Raw genomic sequence first — 17692 nt, 5'->3', positions numbered from 1 at the left:
ACCAGATCTCGCGCAGTGCGCTACGATTACACTGGTCAACAAAAAAACGTTTTTTTCTGGCCTGGACTTTTGCAGCTGTTTTAGACTAATTTCAGGGTGCTGATTCCACATCTGATCTCAGATTTACTCTATCACATCTCATTTTTATGCTATCGGCATACCCCATTTCCATTGATTTTACCCGAAATTAACTCTGTCACTTATGATTGCAAGTTGTTGCGAGTCAGTGACTGCTTTAGTGTTAAAATATGGTGCTGTATTTTTAGGATAGTGTGTTTATAATATCATTTTATGTAGATATCAACATTTATTTAATATTTTTCTTCTGCAGTTTTTATTGAAAATGCAATATTTGATATCTCAAAAACCTGATGTGATAGACAAAAAACTGATGCCAGATTTGGAATCAGCACCCCAAAATTACCTTAAACCCGTTGGAATACCTTATGCCAGAAAAAGTGTGTTGACCAGTGTTATCTCCCACACCCCACGCCCCACTCCACCACCGGTGACACGGATTCCCATTCATCCGCTGTCTGCGGAGATCAACAACGGCGACGATTAATTATCTCAGAGGCCCTGCCACGGGTCCCAACGACCTCGGGGTCAAAGCGGACCCTGAGAATTGGACGCGAGAGAGAAGATGTCTCGACGTTTCCGTCACCCGCCAAAAACGGAACTGTTGCGTTGTGTTTTTAGTTCGTTGTCCTCCCCCCCCTCCCCCGAGCACCTCCGACTAGCACGGTTGGGCTACGTACGGTGCGAAAGAAGTTCAACGGACATACGAAATGATTTGCTCACATTTAGAGACGATAAAACCGGGTTTATACACATATGTATTTTTTCAAAACTGTTTTATTTACGATTGATTAATATCAAACGACCTTAGCCATTGTGTCGGAGCAGTCGAGCAGCATTACCGCAATCCTGTTGCGCGTCGCTCTCTAGCTCGGTGATATGAGCTCGACTCCCGGCCACGGCTGCTCCCTTCACCAACCTCGCAATGACCGGCGCCGTGAATGACGGTCCAAATAACTCTGACACCCCCCCCCCCCCAACGGGCTCGAGTGGTTCTCATCCAGCAGTGGATTGACAGCGACGCTCCTACGTGTGCACGATGTAGGTATACAGCACCGAGTAGGTAGGCGAACGATTCGTCGGTGCAGCTGGATGTCTACGCCGACGAGGCGTTATTCCGCATGGACTCGTGCGTATGAGCATCGATCTTTTTTTTTATTACGCCAATATTATACGGAGCACGAGACAACACGAACAAAAGACGAGTAACAGTCGATTCCGATTTAAAGCGTTCGTGACTGCAGGGATTCATCTTCTTGGTTCTTTCGGTAAAGTCACGTAGAAGGGAAGTAAAACAAAAATAATAATAATAAAAATTTTATTATGTTTTATTTTTACTTATTATTTTATTACTTCCCTTCTACGTGACTTTACCGAAAGAACCAAGAAGAACAGTCGATTCGTTAATCGAATCGTCACAATTGTTCGATTTGTCCGGGGTTTGGTGGTTGGGTGGATCCGGAGGAGCGGTGGTGCAGCGGTTAGCGCTACGCTGCGCTACAAACTCGGCGACCCGAGATCGATTCTCGCACACGGCCAACACCAGTGACGATTATCTGAACCGGTACTGCGCCTCCCTTAGGTCGACTCAGCCTCAAATGAGTATCTGGTGCAGTGTATCAACATCGCCACTGGGGAGACAAAGGCGGTCGGGCGTGGTGCTGGCCACCCACTCCGCCGTGTACCGTTCCGGCCTTCATAGGTGCTCGCTAACAACACTTGCCCAAACAGTCTGTTAGAGGCTACACGGGGGATCTTTGTCTTTTGGATAGAGAAGATGAGTCGCCGCGGTGGCGGATGAACGGTAACAAAGATCAAAAACCCCCGTATAGCCTACGACGGCCGTTTGGGGCAAGTGCTGTTAGCGAGCACCTCTAGAGGGAGGGCACCGCGTCGCGAGAGGGGGAGTGGCGCTGATTGGTCGAGTGCCGAGCGCCACCGACAGCCCCTTTCCGTGGGACGGCAGCAACGAATTTGTGGGCGCGCGAGGCCCTTTACCCGATACTGCTGGGTTCTGCAAATGCGCTTAGCGCACATGAATGAACTCGGCCCGGGAAGTTTGTGAACAAAATGCAGCGGCCCCCCATCCCCCCAGCCCCCCATCCCCCCATCCCCCCCAACCACGGCTGATTATTTCCCCTTCGCGCTTGATGAAACAGTGGAAAATTCCTAACCCGTGGGATTATCCGCCTTTTTACGCAATTTCATTAATTTCAATGACGTCCGTGTGTATTTTTTTTTCAATACTGGATATGGTTGTGTGTGTGTGTGTGGATGGCTGCGTGAGCTGTATGTGTGTATGGCTGTGTGAGCTGTATATGTGTGTGTATGGCTGTGTGAGCTATATGTGTGTGTGTGTGGCTGTGTGAGTGGCTATGACTCTGTGAGCTGTGTGTGTGAAATGTGTGGTACTGGCCACCCATCCCCTCATGTGCCGTGCCGGCCTTTATATGTGCTCGCTAACAGCACTTGCCACAACAGCCTGTTAAGGTTATATGGGAGGTCTTTGTCTTAGTTTGATTTGGCTGTGTGTGTGTATATGGCTCTGTGAGTGTGTATGGCTGTGTGAGTTGTGTGTGTGTGTATATTTGGCTGTGTGAGTGGTAGTAGAACGGTTAAAGCGCTGCTACTCACGGCCAACGCAAGTGACGATTATCTGAACCGGTCCAGGGCCTCCCCTAGGTCGACTCAGCCTAAAATGAGTACCTGGTGCGGTGTGTAAGCATCTCCACGAGGGAGACAAAGGCGGCCGGGCGTGGTGCTGGCCACCCATCCCGTCTTGTGCCGTGCCGGCCTTCATAGGTGCTCGCTAACAGCACTTGTGGTGGCGAGTATATGGCAGCAGGGACGTTGATGTTTGAATCTCTCTGTGTGAGGCTCTGAGTGTTGCCACGTGGTGGGGTTTTCTCCGGGTTCACCTCCCACGTGGAGCCAAACGCTCTTTCATCTGGCTGTCGCCTGATGAAGCTGGTTGTAATTACTGGCGAAACGTCGTACTCAGTTCGTAAATGTTGTGGCTTGGCTCTCCAACACACAACCGATGTGCTGTACTAGTGACGAATTGGCCACGTTCTGTTTACGTGACAACCCTTACTAGTTGGCTGCGTCGGGTGGTGGTGGGTTTAACGACACATTTATATATTTACGCGATCTAATCCAAAAAAAACTGTATTATGGATGATATTGGTCGCAAAAGCCTAAGTGTTAAACCGCTCTTTAACACTGTCGGTTAAAATGTTGAATTTCTCACTTGGGGAAGGCACGTGACAAGTAGCAACAGCAAGAGCAATCCGCACCTCCCATTAGCGCGGTTGGCTACGGACGGTGCGAAAGAAGTTCAACATACATCGTGGATGTGGTGTGCCGGGTGCAGACTAAAAATGTTTCGAGACGAGCACCCCGACAGACGTGGATGAATGTAAGCCCTGGTCTTGAGATTTAGCAAGTCTTTCTTGGGCAATCAAAGTCTATTTTATATGCAATTTTATTTGTATATGATAGGTCGTCAAGTTGATGTTTTCGTGAACACGGACGCACGTGAGTAGGTTTATTCATCCACACCGGTTGTGTTGGAGAGCCAAGCCACAACATTTCCAATCTTGAGTACGACATTTCGCCAGTAATTACGACTAGCTTCATCATGCGACAGCCAGATTTATGGATGATTATGGGTGTGTAATGGATGATTTTAGTTGCGAAAGCCTAAGTGTTAAACAGGTTAATTCATAGTAATTAGGTTAATTCATGTTTAGTTAAATCAAGTGTGAGGCCCATCGTAGAATCAACAAACTTGGGGCGTCAACCCTTAGGGAGTCCCTTCTGGAAAATCTCCGAAGCGAGCCCCCCCCCGCCCCGCCACCCCCCGCCTCCTTCCTGAAGATCCATCCTCTCCTAGCCCCCAAGCCCCCCAAGTGAGCTCTGTTGCAAGGGGATTGTCCCCTGGCAAATCTTGCAGGAGCGCGAGAGCCCCCGCCCTCACCTCCCCCCCCCCACAGGTTTCTATCCCAAAGTCTCGACAGTAACGGATGATGATCAGATGCAGCCACAAAATCCCGTAGCTGACACCCCTAACCCAACCCACCTCGGCCTCGGTTTGTTTCTAACGGTTACTGTCAATGTGTCCACTCGGCTTTGCCAATGTTCACAAGGACGAGCGTACACAGCATTTCATTGTTTGGGGGGGGGAGGAGGAGGGGGGGAAATCGAGTCTCGTGCTTGCGTCACGCCAACAGATGTGCGCCGTGACGCAGTTCGTCTGGAACATGCGCGGTGGCGTCCGCTCGAGTTGGCCGCTCGAGTACTGACCAGGCACCGGTGTCTAATTGGTTCCCTCCTTTCTCGGCGGACAACCAGGCCGGGTTTTTGGACACGAAGCTTGCCCAGCCAGAGCCGCAGGAGAGAAAAAAAAGCCTGAGTTGGAATCCAAGTGTGGGGGGGTAGCGCAAAATTGTGGGGGGATTTTTTTTTGTATTGAATCAAGCTGCTGTAAATCACGTTTACTTCGTGTTTCAAGTTGATTTTGTTGAACCATGTGAGAAGTCACGTAGTTGCATCGACCCGGGTCACCAAAAATGACCAAAGCAAAATAAATTAAATAAAGGTTACAGCAACGAAGCAAAGCAGAGTGAGAGTGTTCGTGGGGTCAGCTTGCACACCAGTGCACGCACTCGAACGGTGGGCGTAGAGAATGCGTTTGTACTTGATGTGATATTGCACGACCCATAGACACATAAAGACTCGAAGACTCGCACAGACATCCAGAGACTGGCACGGAGACCCCAATTATAGGCTTCCATACAAACCCATAGACTCAAAAATAGGGTCACGAGCAAACCAATGAGCACGCAGGCTGCCGCGACCAGTATTATTCATAATGAAGGCTTTTGGGCTAGATCGCGTAAGTAAAAATGTGTCGCAACCACCCGACACGGTCAATCAGTAAAAAATGTGTCACGTTAACAAAACGCCAATTAGTTACTTCGTCAGCCGACCGGTGTGTTTGAAGAGTGAATCCACAACATTTAGAATTTGAGTAGTTCGACGTTTCGCTGGTAATTACAACCAGCATCATCGGGCGATTTGCCATTGTGGGTTGCGACACATTTATACTTACGCGATCTAACCCAAAAGCCTTTATTATGAACAAACCAATGAAGTCTGCTCTCCTTCCGCGGAAGAACAACAACACGACACGGACCCTCACCTGAAGCGCTCTCGTGACGAGCAGACCTCGACATTGGCACGCAGCGCCTGTACATCGCCAAACGCGAGAATCGCTTCCATAGACCGATGCACTCACGTCGTTACACGCATCGACACTCAGAGACCCGTGGACGATCACAGAGCCCACCCATAGGCTCACATCGACACTGCATAGACTCACATTGAGACGACCCGCTGGATTCACGCAGAGAGAGACCCACAAACTCGCGCTGAGATCTGTGAATGATTGCCTCTTTTTGTTTTTCCTCTTCGAAATCCCCATTGCCCTCTCCTGCGTTTCTACAACGCGTCTCGTGATGTGCTCGCACGAGTCGGCTGCATTGTTTTGTGTTGTTGCTATAACGTTCTTACCCGCCCCTGCTGGGCATCTGTTAAAAAAGAGTTTCAAACCTCATCGGATTCCTCCAGTAAAAATAGTTTTTTTTAATTTAAAAAAATTCTGAAACTCACATCGCATTGCATTGCACATCATGCAATGGCTTTTTGACGTTTTGTACAAACACCTCCTCCCTCCTCGTCCTCCCTCCTCCTCCTCCCTCGTCCTCCTCCCCTTGCACCACCGAGCTGGACTGGGATAAGGAAGGAGACTCAACCCGCTTCGCGCAAAAAGCGGACAGATCCCAGCACAGACCTCGAGCGAAACGTCGGTCAGCAACCTCCAGCCACGTCTCTCCTCATGCTCATTCGCTGGGCTCCAACCCCCCTCCAACAGCCCCCCCACCACCACCTCCCCGCCCAGTGACAGAGCCAATATCAGGGCCGAGGCCGCTTCACTTTCAATTAGCAGATAATAGAACCCGTGGTTTTATTTATTTTCTTCTTTGCGCAGCTGCCTTGGAAGACACACGGACGACGCACAGTGGGGGGGGAGGATGGATGGAGAGAGAACGGAGCGAAGCAAAAAGATGGTTATCGACATAATTAAAGTGAGCCAGCTCCGTAGGCTCGTCGACTCTCATTATTAGAAGCACCTCGCTTTTGTTGTGCGCCTGTGTGCGTGTGTGTGCGTGTGCGTGCGCGTGTGTGTGTGTGTCGAGTCTGTGTGTGTCGTTAGCCGGGTCTCCCCCCCACCTCTCTCTCCCCTATACACACACACACACACGTGGCTTTATAAAAGGACTCCTCGGCGTTTTAGTTTAAACGGGAGTCCCCGCTGGATAGAAGACTCCACAGACCGTGGCGATGTCTCCCAAATACTCCGCAGCCACGAAGCTTTTGACTCTCCTCCTGATCCCGATTCTGGCTCACGCGATGCACGTGAAGGTGAGTGCCGCGGGGACCTCGAAGTGCACCTAGCCTGGCACGAGCACCGTGGTGACGTTCTGTTGTTGTGTTATTTGTTGTTGTTGTTGTTGGATCTCAACCCAGCGTCTCCGCGCTCATGCACACAACAGGCGCACGAGGTACGCGTAGCCGAGGGGTAATGTGAACCGGAGCAGTCCGGAACGCCGTTCCGGGAATTGTTTTGGCACCCAGCCACATCCATCTCGCCTTCGTGTTTTCATCTTGACAAATTCTAGTGGCGTGTGTGTGTGTAGCGGTGGTGGTGGTGGTTAGCGCGCTGCGTCACGAAACCAGCGACCCGAGTTCGATTCCCGCTCAGCGGACGAGGAGTACCTTGGCGGCGCGGCGTGTAAACATTGCTGCTGGGGAGACAAAGGCGGTCGGGTGTGATTGTTGGCCACCCACCACCTTCGTGTAACGTACCGGCCTTCACAAGTGCCTGCCGACAGCACGTATCCGTGCTCTTGCACAGCAGATCCGTGCGGTGTACGTAACGAGACAATCTCATTCTCTTGTTCTGATACGTTTGCAGAGACCCCCCTTCAATTGCGTTGCCCCTAAATCTTCCCCGTGCGTAGAGTGAGTGAAGGCGAACGCCGCAGCTAAACCCCTGGTAATGCCGTTACCAAGGGCAATGCATGCGATGCAACAGCTACGGTGGTTCCGTTACAGCGGAACGGTGAATGCAACTTCTTTTTTTTGTGCTCATGATTATCATCATCATCACCGCACCTCCGATTAGGACGGTTGGCTAGGTACGGTGCGAAAGAAGTTCAACATACACACATCGGTCTAGGGCTCTGGGCTCCAAGTGAAGCTACCTCTGTAGGGACGTTACGTAGAACTGCGCTGCAGCTGTTCCTGTAATTCCGTTACCGCCTAAATCAAGTTAATTTATATTCTTGGTTCTTTCGGTAAAGTCACGTAGAAGGGAAATAATAAAATAATAAAAATACTAAACAAAACAATTGTCACGATGTTTCGACTGCAGCACAAGCAATCATCATCAGGTGTGAAAACCACAGCAAGAAAATTAGAAAAAATGTGAAAAAAAATTATTGCTGTGGTTTTCACACCTGATGATGATTGCTTGTGTTGCAGTCGAAACGTCGTGAGAATTTTTTTTATTGTTTTATATTTTTATTATTTTTTTGTTTCCCTTCAACGTGACTTTACCAAAAGAACCAAGAATATGAATCCCTGCAGTCACCAAAGCTTTAAATCAAGATAATTTAGTTCATTTTTGCCACTATAATTTTACGCATAATGATAAGCAACTTTATTGAGCTAACATTTGTGGTCAGGTCGCTTCTGTAAAAATAAGCTAATGACTCGATGGGCTTAACATGGTAAGATAAAACATATATACGTATAATTTAGTTTAATTTGTATATTTTTTGTTCAAGTGATTAATTTACCTTTCCTAATTCTGCACTCCTATCGCGTGTTTTGTATTTTGTTTGTTGTTGTAACGTTCTGACCCGCCCCTACTGCACATCTGTGAAAACAGAGCTTTATACCCCATCGGATTCCTCTCAAGGATAAGTAAAGATTCTGATTCATCGCTGTAGGCTAAAGCAGCTCTGCTTGACGTGTTCAAGCGCGCGCGTCTCGGTTTGGGTTTCAATGAGTGGTCGTGGTGGTGGTGGTGATGAGTTGGTGGTGATGGTGGTTAAGTCGTGGACTTAACGTGCACATAGCCTGGCACAAGCGCCGTGGTGACGTCACCGCCACTTAGTGGCGAACGGCGGTTGTTGTTGTTGATGGTGGTGATGATGGTGATGATAATGGTTGCGGTGGTGTCCCCGCAGCTGCGCGCACCGCGACGTGAGTTTTACTTTCACCCCCTACCCCGCACGCAGGAGCTTCAACTGCCCGAGGATCTCCGGGTTCTCTACGACTCCCAAGACAAGAGGGACCTGCAGCTGGGCTCCTACCGGAGGAACCTTCGTGAGTGAATCGCTGCATCGCCAGATCCACGCCCCATCAGCCCTGGGCCCTTCGCTGTCGCCATCCCTCGTCGTGCTGTCATTATAATCCGTAATCTGGCTCCGGCGCGTGAGCTAATCTCGCCGTTTCATCTGCTCGTCTTGTCGTTCACTCGAGGCGCGTTCTCTCCTTTTCCTTCGGCTGCCGTTCCTTTACGGGTCTCCTCCCATCGGCTGTCGTTCGTTCATTCAGATCGACGCGTCCCGCTCGAGCGCACTTAGAGTCTTCTTAATCATCGTCGACACCTTCTGTCTGATACACATATTTCTCTTGTCGCCTACCAGTACAATCACAAACATGACTCCCCTCCACATCTTCACCCCCTCCCCCCGCACTGTTGAAATGTTGTTACACGTTATTTAATAGTGGAAATGTTCAAGATCTATATGACATCGCTGGTAATGTGCACTGATTGAAAACTTTTAGTTGTTTTTTGGGGTTTTTTTTTGCGTAAATATAAATGTGTCGTTAAACCTGCCACCACAAATCTGGCTGCTGCCTGATGAAGCTAGTTGTAATTACTGGCGAAACGTCGTACTCGGATTGTGAATGTTGTGGATTTGATCCCCAACACACTGCGGTGTTGCTGTACTCGTAACGAATTGGCATGTTTTGTTCACGTGACAACCCTTTCTTATTGGCTATGACGGGTGATGGCGGATTTAACGACGCATTTATATCGACGCGATCTCAACCCAAACAAGCTGTATTATGGATGATACTGGTCGCGTAAGCCTCGTACATGTTCAAACAAGTCTCGGTTGTGACAGGGCACGCGAGACAGATTCTACCACGGGTCGGAGATTAATTAAAGTGTGTTTTCTTTAAACAGTTTCTAAACACAGGACCAACGGCTCCATACGTCAAACGGGCAGCAACAATCAGCACGATAAAATAAACAATAGATAAAGGATTCATATAGTTACGTAGATTTTTTTCATAACAGGCGACGTTGGTGTATTTCGTCATGTGTGAGGCTGTGCAATGGTAATCATAAGGGCTACATATGTCCAGTGACTGAATGCACACTGCATGTATGGCAACGCGAGAGCGACGCGGATTCTAAATAAACCATGAAGTGGTCCTCGTCTGGAACACTCCCGTGATGATGATTGATGGTATGGCCCCCACATTGTAGAGTGCAGTCTCCAGCTCGCATCTATGCTATCGCTCTGGCCTATCTATATATGTGCAATGAGGAAGGGCCACTGGCCGAAACGTCGCCGAAAACATATATATGTTTTCCCCCTTTAAGGCCGAACAGCGTTATTGACGAAATTAGTTGAGTTACTCTTATGCTCATTGCTTTGTCGCGAAAACGAAATACTTTGAAGTGAATGAGTGCGTTTTGCGAGATTCCGCGATGATTGTGCGATTGCGTGAATGAATGCAGCTTGAAAAAAGCGCTTGCCGAATATGGAGGGCTCGTGCGGGTACATGCGTGATCGGGTGAATTGGTGATTGAGCGATGGATCGAGTGAATTAGCGGGCGACTGAGTAAGCAAGTGAACGCGTCTCTGCACGAATTCGCGAATCCGTTACCGTGTGAGTTCGCGCAAATTAAATTATTTCAAAAGTCCGATACCGATCTCACGAATGAATAAAATATATTGAGTTCGTGAGTGAAATTTTGTTGTACGTTAGCTGCGGAGTGAGTTCGCGACCGGGATCTGACAGTGGATGATGGGCTCGTGAATCCAACTGGGGATTTCGTGAAGGAGTTCGTGGCCACTGAGTTCGCTTGTGAGCATTCATTATTGTGCAGCCAATGAGTTCGCTTGCGGAATGAATTCACTTCTGAACGAGTTCGCGAATTGAGAGACAACGGTGAGTTCGCTGTTGAATGGGGTACGTTCGCCCGCTATTGAGGGAGTGGGCAAGTGGTGAGTTGGGTGAATTGGTGGGAGAATTGGTGGGTGAATTGGTGGGCGAGTTGGTGGGTGAATTGGTGGGCGAGTTGGTGGGTGAATTGGTGGGTGAATTGGTGGGTGAATTGGTGGGTGAATTGGTGGGTGAATTGGTGGGTGAATTGGTGGGCGAGTTGGTGGGCGAGTTGGTGGGCGAGTTGGTGGGTGAATTGGTGGGTGAATTGGTGGGTGAATTGGTGGGTGAATTGGTGGGTGAATTGGTGGGCGAGTTGGTGGGCGAATTGGTGAGCGAATTGGTGGGCGAGTTGGTGAGCGAGTTGGTGGGCGAGTTGGTGAGCGAGTTGGTGGGCGAGTTGGTGAGCGAATTGGTGGGCGAATTGGTGGGCGAGTTGTTGATGGTCCCAATGCCCTTGCGTCCACCCACACAGGCTGCATCGACATGCTGAGCGTGGAGGGGAGCTTCACGTTCACGTCGAGCGAGCCGGGCCAACGCTGCGCACTCTTCCTCATCGCGAACCCGGACGAGACTCTGCTGCTGCACTACACGGACGTGAACATCGACTGCGATGCAGGGGACTCGCTCACGGTACCCCACCACTACGATCACCCCAGCTCCCACCGCCGACCGACCCTCTTTGTCTTCTCAAAGCGATGCTACAAGACATTCCCCCCCCGCCCTCTCTTTCCGTCGCTTCACAGTTACGACGAAGCCAACCCCAACCCCTCCTGAACCGCTGCCGCCTGCTCTCTTAACTGTCACCCTAACGTAAACCACCACTTTTAAGAACCCCACTCTTTATCTCAACCACTGGCATCTTATGTACAATTTTATCATTGCTGTGAAGTACCTTGGAATATCGGCGCTATGTGTAAATGTAGATCATAAGATCTCGCTCCCCCATACAACGGCCTCTCCTCTCCTGTGGCTAGCTTTTGTAATTATTTTAATAATAATAAAAATTGCATCCCGGTACCAGGCTGTTCCTGCGGATGGGGTGCATCGTTATGGGGTTTTTTTCGATACAAAAATTAATGGTTGTTAATATAAAAATAAACTAAGCATTTTTTTTTTATTTTAACAGGTAAGGCCCACTGAGCTATATCACTCTTTTTCAAAAGCGACCTGGCCACAAATGGTAGCCCAACGAAGTGGCTTATCATCATGTGGACATTTAAAGCAGCCAAATCCCCTAAACGCATGTTTCCGAATGTGGAGGGAAAAATCAGAGGACCCGGAGAAAAATCCACGCGACCACGGTGAGAACATGTAAACTCCAAATATACAGGCGTCAGGGTTGGGATCGAACCCACGACCTCCCGTATACCAGGCGAGGTAGTTAACATCTCGCCAGCGCGGAGCCCCAATATAAAACCGCATTTGCATGAGTGAATCTAAGCCTCCTTTGTATTTCGCCTTCTGCCATTCATTCCAGCCAAGGTTTTTTTTTTATTATCTGGGTCAACGGCCATACGTCTTACGCAGCTCATCATCGGTTCTATAGCTCCCTGGTTTGTTCCGGTTATAATGAGGTCATACGTGACTCCCTGAGATGGAAATTACCCACGTTCCGAGCCTGACTCACAATCGGACTAATGGAGTTTCTTAAAATGTATTCGAGAATGTATCGCATTGTCCGGATTATAATGTCCTCCAGGAAATTAAGAATACAGCCCAAACATTTGCCCGGTGTCAATACAATTATAGAAATTTGGCCACAAAGGGAAATTACTCACACGTGTACCTGATTATAAGACGCACCCGAAAATGTTGCTTTACAATAGACGGGGGTGGGAGGAATGCGTCTTATAATCCGGAAAATATGGTAATCGTGAAGTCATGGTGAGATCTTTCCTACCTCGCCTGGTATGCAGGAACTGTGGGTTCGATCCCGATCTCTGACGAAAACATATTTGGAATTTTCTTGGCTCTCTCCCTGTGGTCATGTGGATTTGTCTCCAGGTCCTCTGGTTTTTCCTTTCCATATTTAGAAACATGCGTTTAGAGTATTTGGCTGCTATAATTTCCACATTGTAAGCCACTTTGTTGAGCTATCAATTGCGGCCAGGTCGCTTCTGCAAAAGAACCATATAAATCAGTGGGCCTTGCCTGATCAAATAAAAAATAGTTTAGATTTGTGATAATGTACGTACTGCACATTGATCTTCTATTGCACCGTACGTAGCCAACCGTGCTCATCGGATGTGCCGAATGATCCCCATGTGCCGATGGTCCCCCCACGTGCTGACGCCTGCGGCCCACCCACGTGTGTGACCACGCAGGTGTTTGACGGATGGGTCATGAAGCGGCAGACGTTCCCGGGAAACGGGGACTACCCTCTGCCGGCCGAGCGCCGCTCCCGCGACTTCTGCCGCGGCCTCGGCTCTCTGCAGCGCACGTTCAGCTCCAGCCAGAACGTGGCCATGATCCTGTTCAACATCGCCACTCCGGGACAGGGCTTCACCGTGGCCGTGAGGAAGGCGCTCAGCCACGCTCGTACGTTCGCACCGAAGGCGATAGCTGACGTGTCGCTTGATTCGACGAAAGGGTACGGGCCATCTGTAGCTGGCATTGTGGTACAAAAAAAGCCAAACGCTCTCACAAATTACTTAATTAGGGGGGGGGGGGAAACACCGTACAACGTCGTGCCCTTCTGGCAGACTAAATAAGGAAAAGTGGATGTGGCACACCACATCCAACTTACCTCGATTCGACGTAAACCTGTTCATAGGATTGTAGAATTATGGGGTGCAGTAATATAGGATGTTTATGGATACGTGTAGAATCTTGTACTCTAGTGACAGTCCCTTGCACCCATCATCCCTAACTGCAAAGCCAGCAGCCTAGCGGTGTCCCTGAAAACATCGAGTGACAAATTAAGCCACGTGTGTACGAGTCCATATACACACCAACCCACGTGGCGGGTGTGCCTCTGCCCCTGTGCACGCGCGCGTGTGCGCACGTTCATTCCGGCCCTCATAGGCGCTACTCACGAAAAGCACTTGCCCCAATAGTATGTTAAAGCTATACGGGGGGGGTGGACCTTTGTCTTTGTGCGCAGCATGTAACGCAGTGTCGCCCAGCGCTGACGGCGTCCACACGCTGGCGCTGCCGCCGGACCGGGCGAGCTGCAGCTTCTCCATCATCTACCCCGTGGCGCTGGAGCTGCTGGCGATGCGGGACAAGGGCGCCAGTGCGGGGGACACCGCCGGCCACGGACAGGAGGATTTGCAACAGCTCGTAAGGGACCGCTCGTTCGTCCGTCCATCTAAACATTCATCGCGCATAGTCAGCGAAGGGGCCGTTGCGCCAAATAGTGTGACCCGCTTGCGACAGCATTCACATGAACTGCTCTTGGCTGCTATGCACCGGCGTCTCGAGCGATTTGTTTGATCCCACGGATCACGGGGGGGTGGGGGGGGCGACCACGGGGTACGGCACCATTGCTTGGAGGGTGCCAGTTCTCACTTGGAACGTCGAGCGCCAACCGAAGCGCGCAATTTGCTGCTGGAGTTGGCGCATCGAGACGGGGCGACGTGTCCAAAGAAGGGACACCACGACGGCCGTCCCGCAAATTCTCACACAGCGTGCCACCGATGACGCAATGGCACGCCTCCGCTCTCTGTCCACCCAGCGGGATACGTGGGGACAACTGGAGTTAGCCGATCGGCAGGTCGCGAGCGGTGGTGGTTGTTGTTGTCGGTGGTAAAGTGCCGGTTACTTCCACGGGTTACTCTGCCAGTCGTTTCAGTCGGTCAACCCACGGCACCTGAGTCTGTCCCGTGACCTACCGTGGGCGAGCCTTCGACACTGCACGTGACGGTCTCAAAGTGCACGTGGCCTGGCACAGGCGCCGTGGTGAGGTCACCGCCAATTCCAAGACATCTGTCCAGTGTGTAAAAATTTTGGTAAAAACAAAAAATAGCAGCACAAGAGGGCTTCATTACAGCCGGGTCAGTGCGGATCGACGACCCAGAACATATTTCCGCACCAGGCACATCACATCCAGTCTATCCTTCTCACTATGCCTGTCGCTGCCAGTCAACGTGGCATGCTCTCGGTAATACCAGCGACCCTGGTAATCATACAGCGATATCAAATTAAGCCCTGACCTTAATCTGAACACTAACCACCCCTCTCATCCCACGGCTAACCCTGACCCTATCTCCGGCCCATCCGGAAGGTGGTGGCGGTGGTGGTGGTGGCTGCTCGTCACGCACCAGCCTCCCCCGAAAACATTCAACTAGAAATTAATCCGTGGACGCAACTGCGGATGCGGTGCACGAGCAGCTGGGACCAGTCCCCCCCCCCCCCCGCGTACGTGGTGGTGCTGCGTTACACTCTCGTGCGTGCGTGCGTGGTTATTTTCGTGCCAAAAAAATTCATATATTAAAAAAATCCAGGTTGCCACAAAAGAGATGCACTTTCCGCTCAGGGACCACAGTCGATGACCCCAATTTCACACTCATTTTCAGTCAATGCACATTTACCTACGGCATCTATTGCCGGGCAATGGACATTGTTCCTCGCCCGTAACCTCTGAACTTTGGAAATGTTAAAGAGAAGCAGTTTCCTGCTCGGTGATATTACACTGGCAGGAGATTAAATTAATACGCTATCATCATTATTATTATTTCGGGGGCCCGCAGGTCCACTCCGGAAATTGGATGCGGAGATAAAAATCAGGCAATTAAATGATGTTTTATCGACGGATGGAAATCTGCATGCCCGAGTGTTTACCAGTAATGACGAAGATGGATTCTGCGAAGGGGGGGGGGGGGGAGGTCGCGTTATCGCGAGCAGTCGCGAGAATTCCCTGCGTCCTGCGAACGCCGCTTATTGTTATCCCTAATTGAAAGGCGCTTATTTGTAATTGCTGCTTTGCTTTGGCTCGAGAGCGCTCACGCGCACGCGCGCACCCTGTCGCCCCACCGCTCCGCGCAGGACGCCGAGTGCGACGCGGGCGCCTTCGTTCAAGTGCTGGGCGGCAACGGTCTCAATCCCAGCACCATGAACAGCCTGGCAACCTTCTGTTCCACGCTCTCCTCGCCAGGTAACAAAAAGCGACAGACTGGAGACGATCTCCCCACCCCCCACCCCTCCCCTTGGGTACCGTGCGCTTTGGGGCAAAACGGAGGCTCAGAGCCGAAATGAAGAGTTTTACTTCGCAAGTGGTTACGCGCATCGTTCCTCCTGCTCTCTGGCATTTGCTATCGCCGTCGTTCACGGCCGCGCTTCATCCACTTAACAAAGTTAACATTGCACCGAACACTTGTGTTGCCGTTGTGACTGTATGTATGTATGTTGAACTTCTTTCGCTCCGTACTTGACTAACCGCACTAATCAGAGGTGCGGGGGAAGGACCACAAACTAAATACAAAAAGCAGTTTTAGATAAATGAGTTTTCAACCGAAATTATTTAAAAGTGCACAGCTCCAGTGGCTTCCTAATATTGTAAGGAAGAGGCATTCCAGACGGCCGCAGAAGCGCATCTGAAAAGTGCGCGATGCAGTGACCACCGTCTTTTATTCGATGGCCAGCCAAAAATCCGCCTGCTGCGAGGATGACCGGAGTTCGCGCGATGACGGTCAACGCTCCTCGACGAGACGAGCAAGGTGACGAATGTGTGCCCCCTGCTTGTGTCTTGCTGTGCCCGCGGCTGGCAGTGGAGTTGGCGGCGGGCTGCGAGCACACCGTGGTTCGGCTGGTGGGCAAGCCCGGCACTCGGGCTCAGGTCACCTTCTCCTTCCGTCGACTCACGCCCAACGACACCGGCAGCTCCCACGCTCGATGCCCCGTTCCCTTCTAGCCCCGAGGAAGCGCACCACGCCGCACACACACACACACTATATACACGCGATGACAAAGATCCCCCCCCCCACCCCCCCACCGTGTAGTAGCCTGCACACGCTGTCTGTGATAGTGGGCACCTAGGAAAGCCGACAACGGCACATGTGGGTGGTGTAATCGGTGGAAAAATACAAAAAAACCACGTGGCCGCCTTTGTCTCCGCAGTGCTGTTGTGTACAGACCGTGCCAGGTGCACGCGTTATAAAGCCGAGTCAACCTTGGGGAGGCGCACGGACACCGATGTTAGACGTAGCCAGGAATCAAACTCACGGTCGCCACGTTCATCGGGCAGTGGGCTACTCACCAACACCCTCCGCTGCTCGTGCCAGCCTTGTTAGGTGCTTTGCTGGCAGCACTTGGCCCAAACAATCATTTCACGGCTACAGGGGGATCTTTGTCTGATGCTGCACACACACTTTTGACCATGCAGTGCCCCCCATTCGCCCTGCAAGAGATGTCGATGTACAGTCGTAAAGCAGGCCAACCCAGCGGTCGCTCTCTTGACGTAGACCGCGGGGATCAAACAGGATGGGGCCCAACAATCCACGCGGATGGGCTCTTGTGGCCCAGCGGCTCAATTGTCTTTAGACGCCACCCCCGACAAGGGACGCACAAAAGCAATGGTAACCAGGACAAGTTGCGTAAAATAGTGAGAAGTCGTACAACGCTTTTGTGTATTTATAGCGCATGCATACCTTACAGATGCTGATAATGTAATAAATATTTACTCTGCATATATATATAAAATACATACTGTATATGATGTATTACAGCAGTTTAAATGAGGGAATATCAAATAACCTCAACAAACGCAAAATCTCCCTTAGTATTTACGCCTCGGGAAGCCAAGGAGAGCCGTGGTGGAATCACGTGCTTTTCCAAATGCCCTTGGACACCGGTTGTGTGTGGGGAGATTGCGTTTCCCTCTGGATTCCACCCTTGTGATGCTTACGTAGAGAATGTTTGATCCTTTCCTTACATACAACGCAGACTTGTTGCATTCCTTGTAAACTGCGGTCGCAGCCGCCTCCTCCTCCACTTGTATGTTTTAATCTGTGTCAATAAATGTTGATAGAATTAGAGGCGTCTGTGTCATGACAAAACTCGTCTTTTTTTGGTCAACGTCGCATGTTGCCGTGTTGTTCATATGAAGGGTACAGGAAGGAAATTACTCTTGCGTAACCGCACCAGATGACCGTCGGTTCACATTCGCCGCACACGTTTTACTGCGTCCACTTTGAGACGTAGCTAACGAACCGCGAGGTGTTCCATCAAACCGAAAGCAGCGCTTCTTTAAATTGGCCCGCGTACGTCCACCGTGGAGCCCCGTCAAAAGCACCCATCACGACCACTCCCAACGGCACCAGCTTCTACCCCGACACTCAGACCCTTCGAGCCCAAC

At 50.6% G+C, this 17692-nt stretch overlaps 1 protein-coding gene across 1 annotated transcript; it reads left to right on the top strand.

The window, feature by feature from the left end:
- Nucleotides 1-6152: 6152 nt before the first annotated feature.
- Nucleotides 6153-17149, top strand: CRHBP (corticotropin releasing hormone binding protein). Its single transcript, XM_078854910.1, has 7 exons — nt 6153-6564; nt 8448-8535; nt 10871-11028; nt 12723-12936; nt 13502-13680; nt 15385-15493; nt 16107-17149. Exons 1-7 carry the CDS (start codon nt 6484-6486, stop codon nt 16247-16249), a joined length of 972 nt encoding a protein of 323 aa, XP_078711036.1. The 5' UTR covers nt 6153-6483; the 3' UTR covers nt 16250-17149.
- Nucleotides 17150-17692: the final 543 nt, after the last annotated feature.

Source organism: Lampetra fluviatilis, chromosome 3, assembly GCF_964198595.1.
Source record: "Lampetra fluviatilis chromosome 3, kcLamFluv1.1, whole genome shotgun sequence".
NCBI lineage: Eukaryota > Metazoa > Chordata > Hyperoartia > Petromyzontiformes > Petromyzontidae > Lampetra > Lampetra fluviatilis.
Note: the sequence above shows the minus strand (reverse complement) of the source record. Positions and strands in the feature narration are given on the sequence as shown.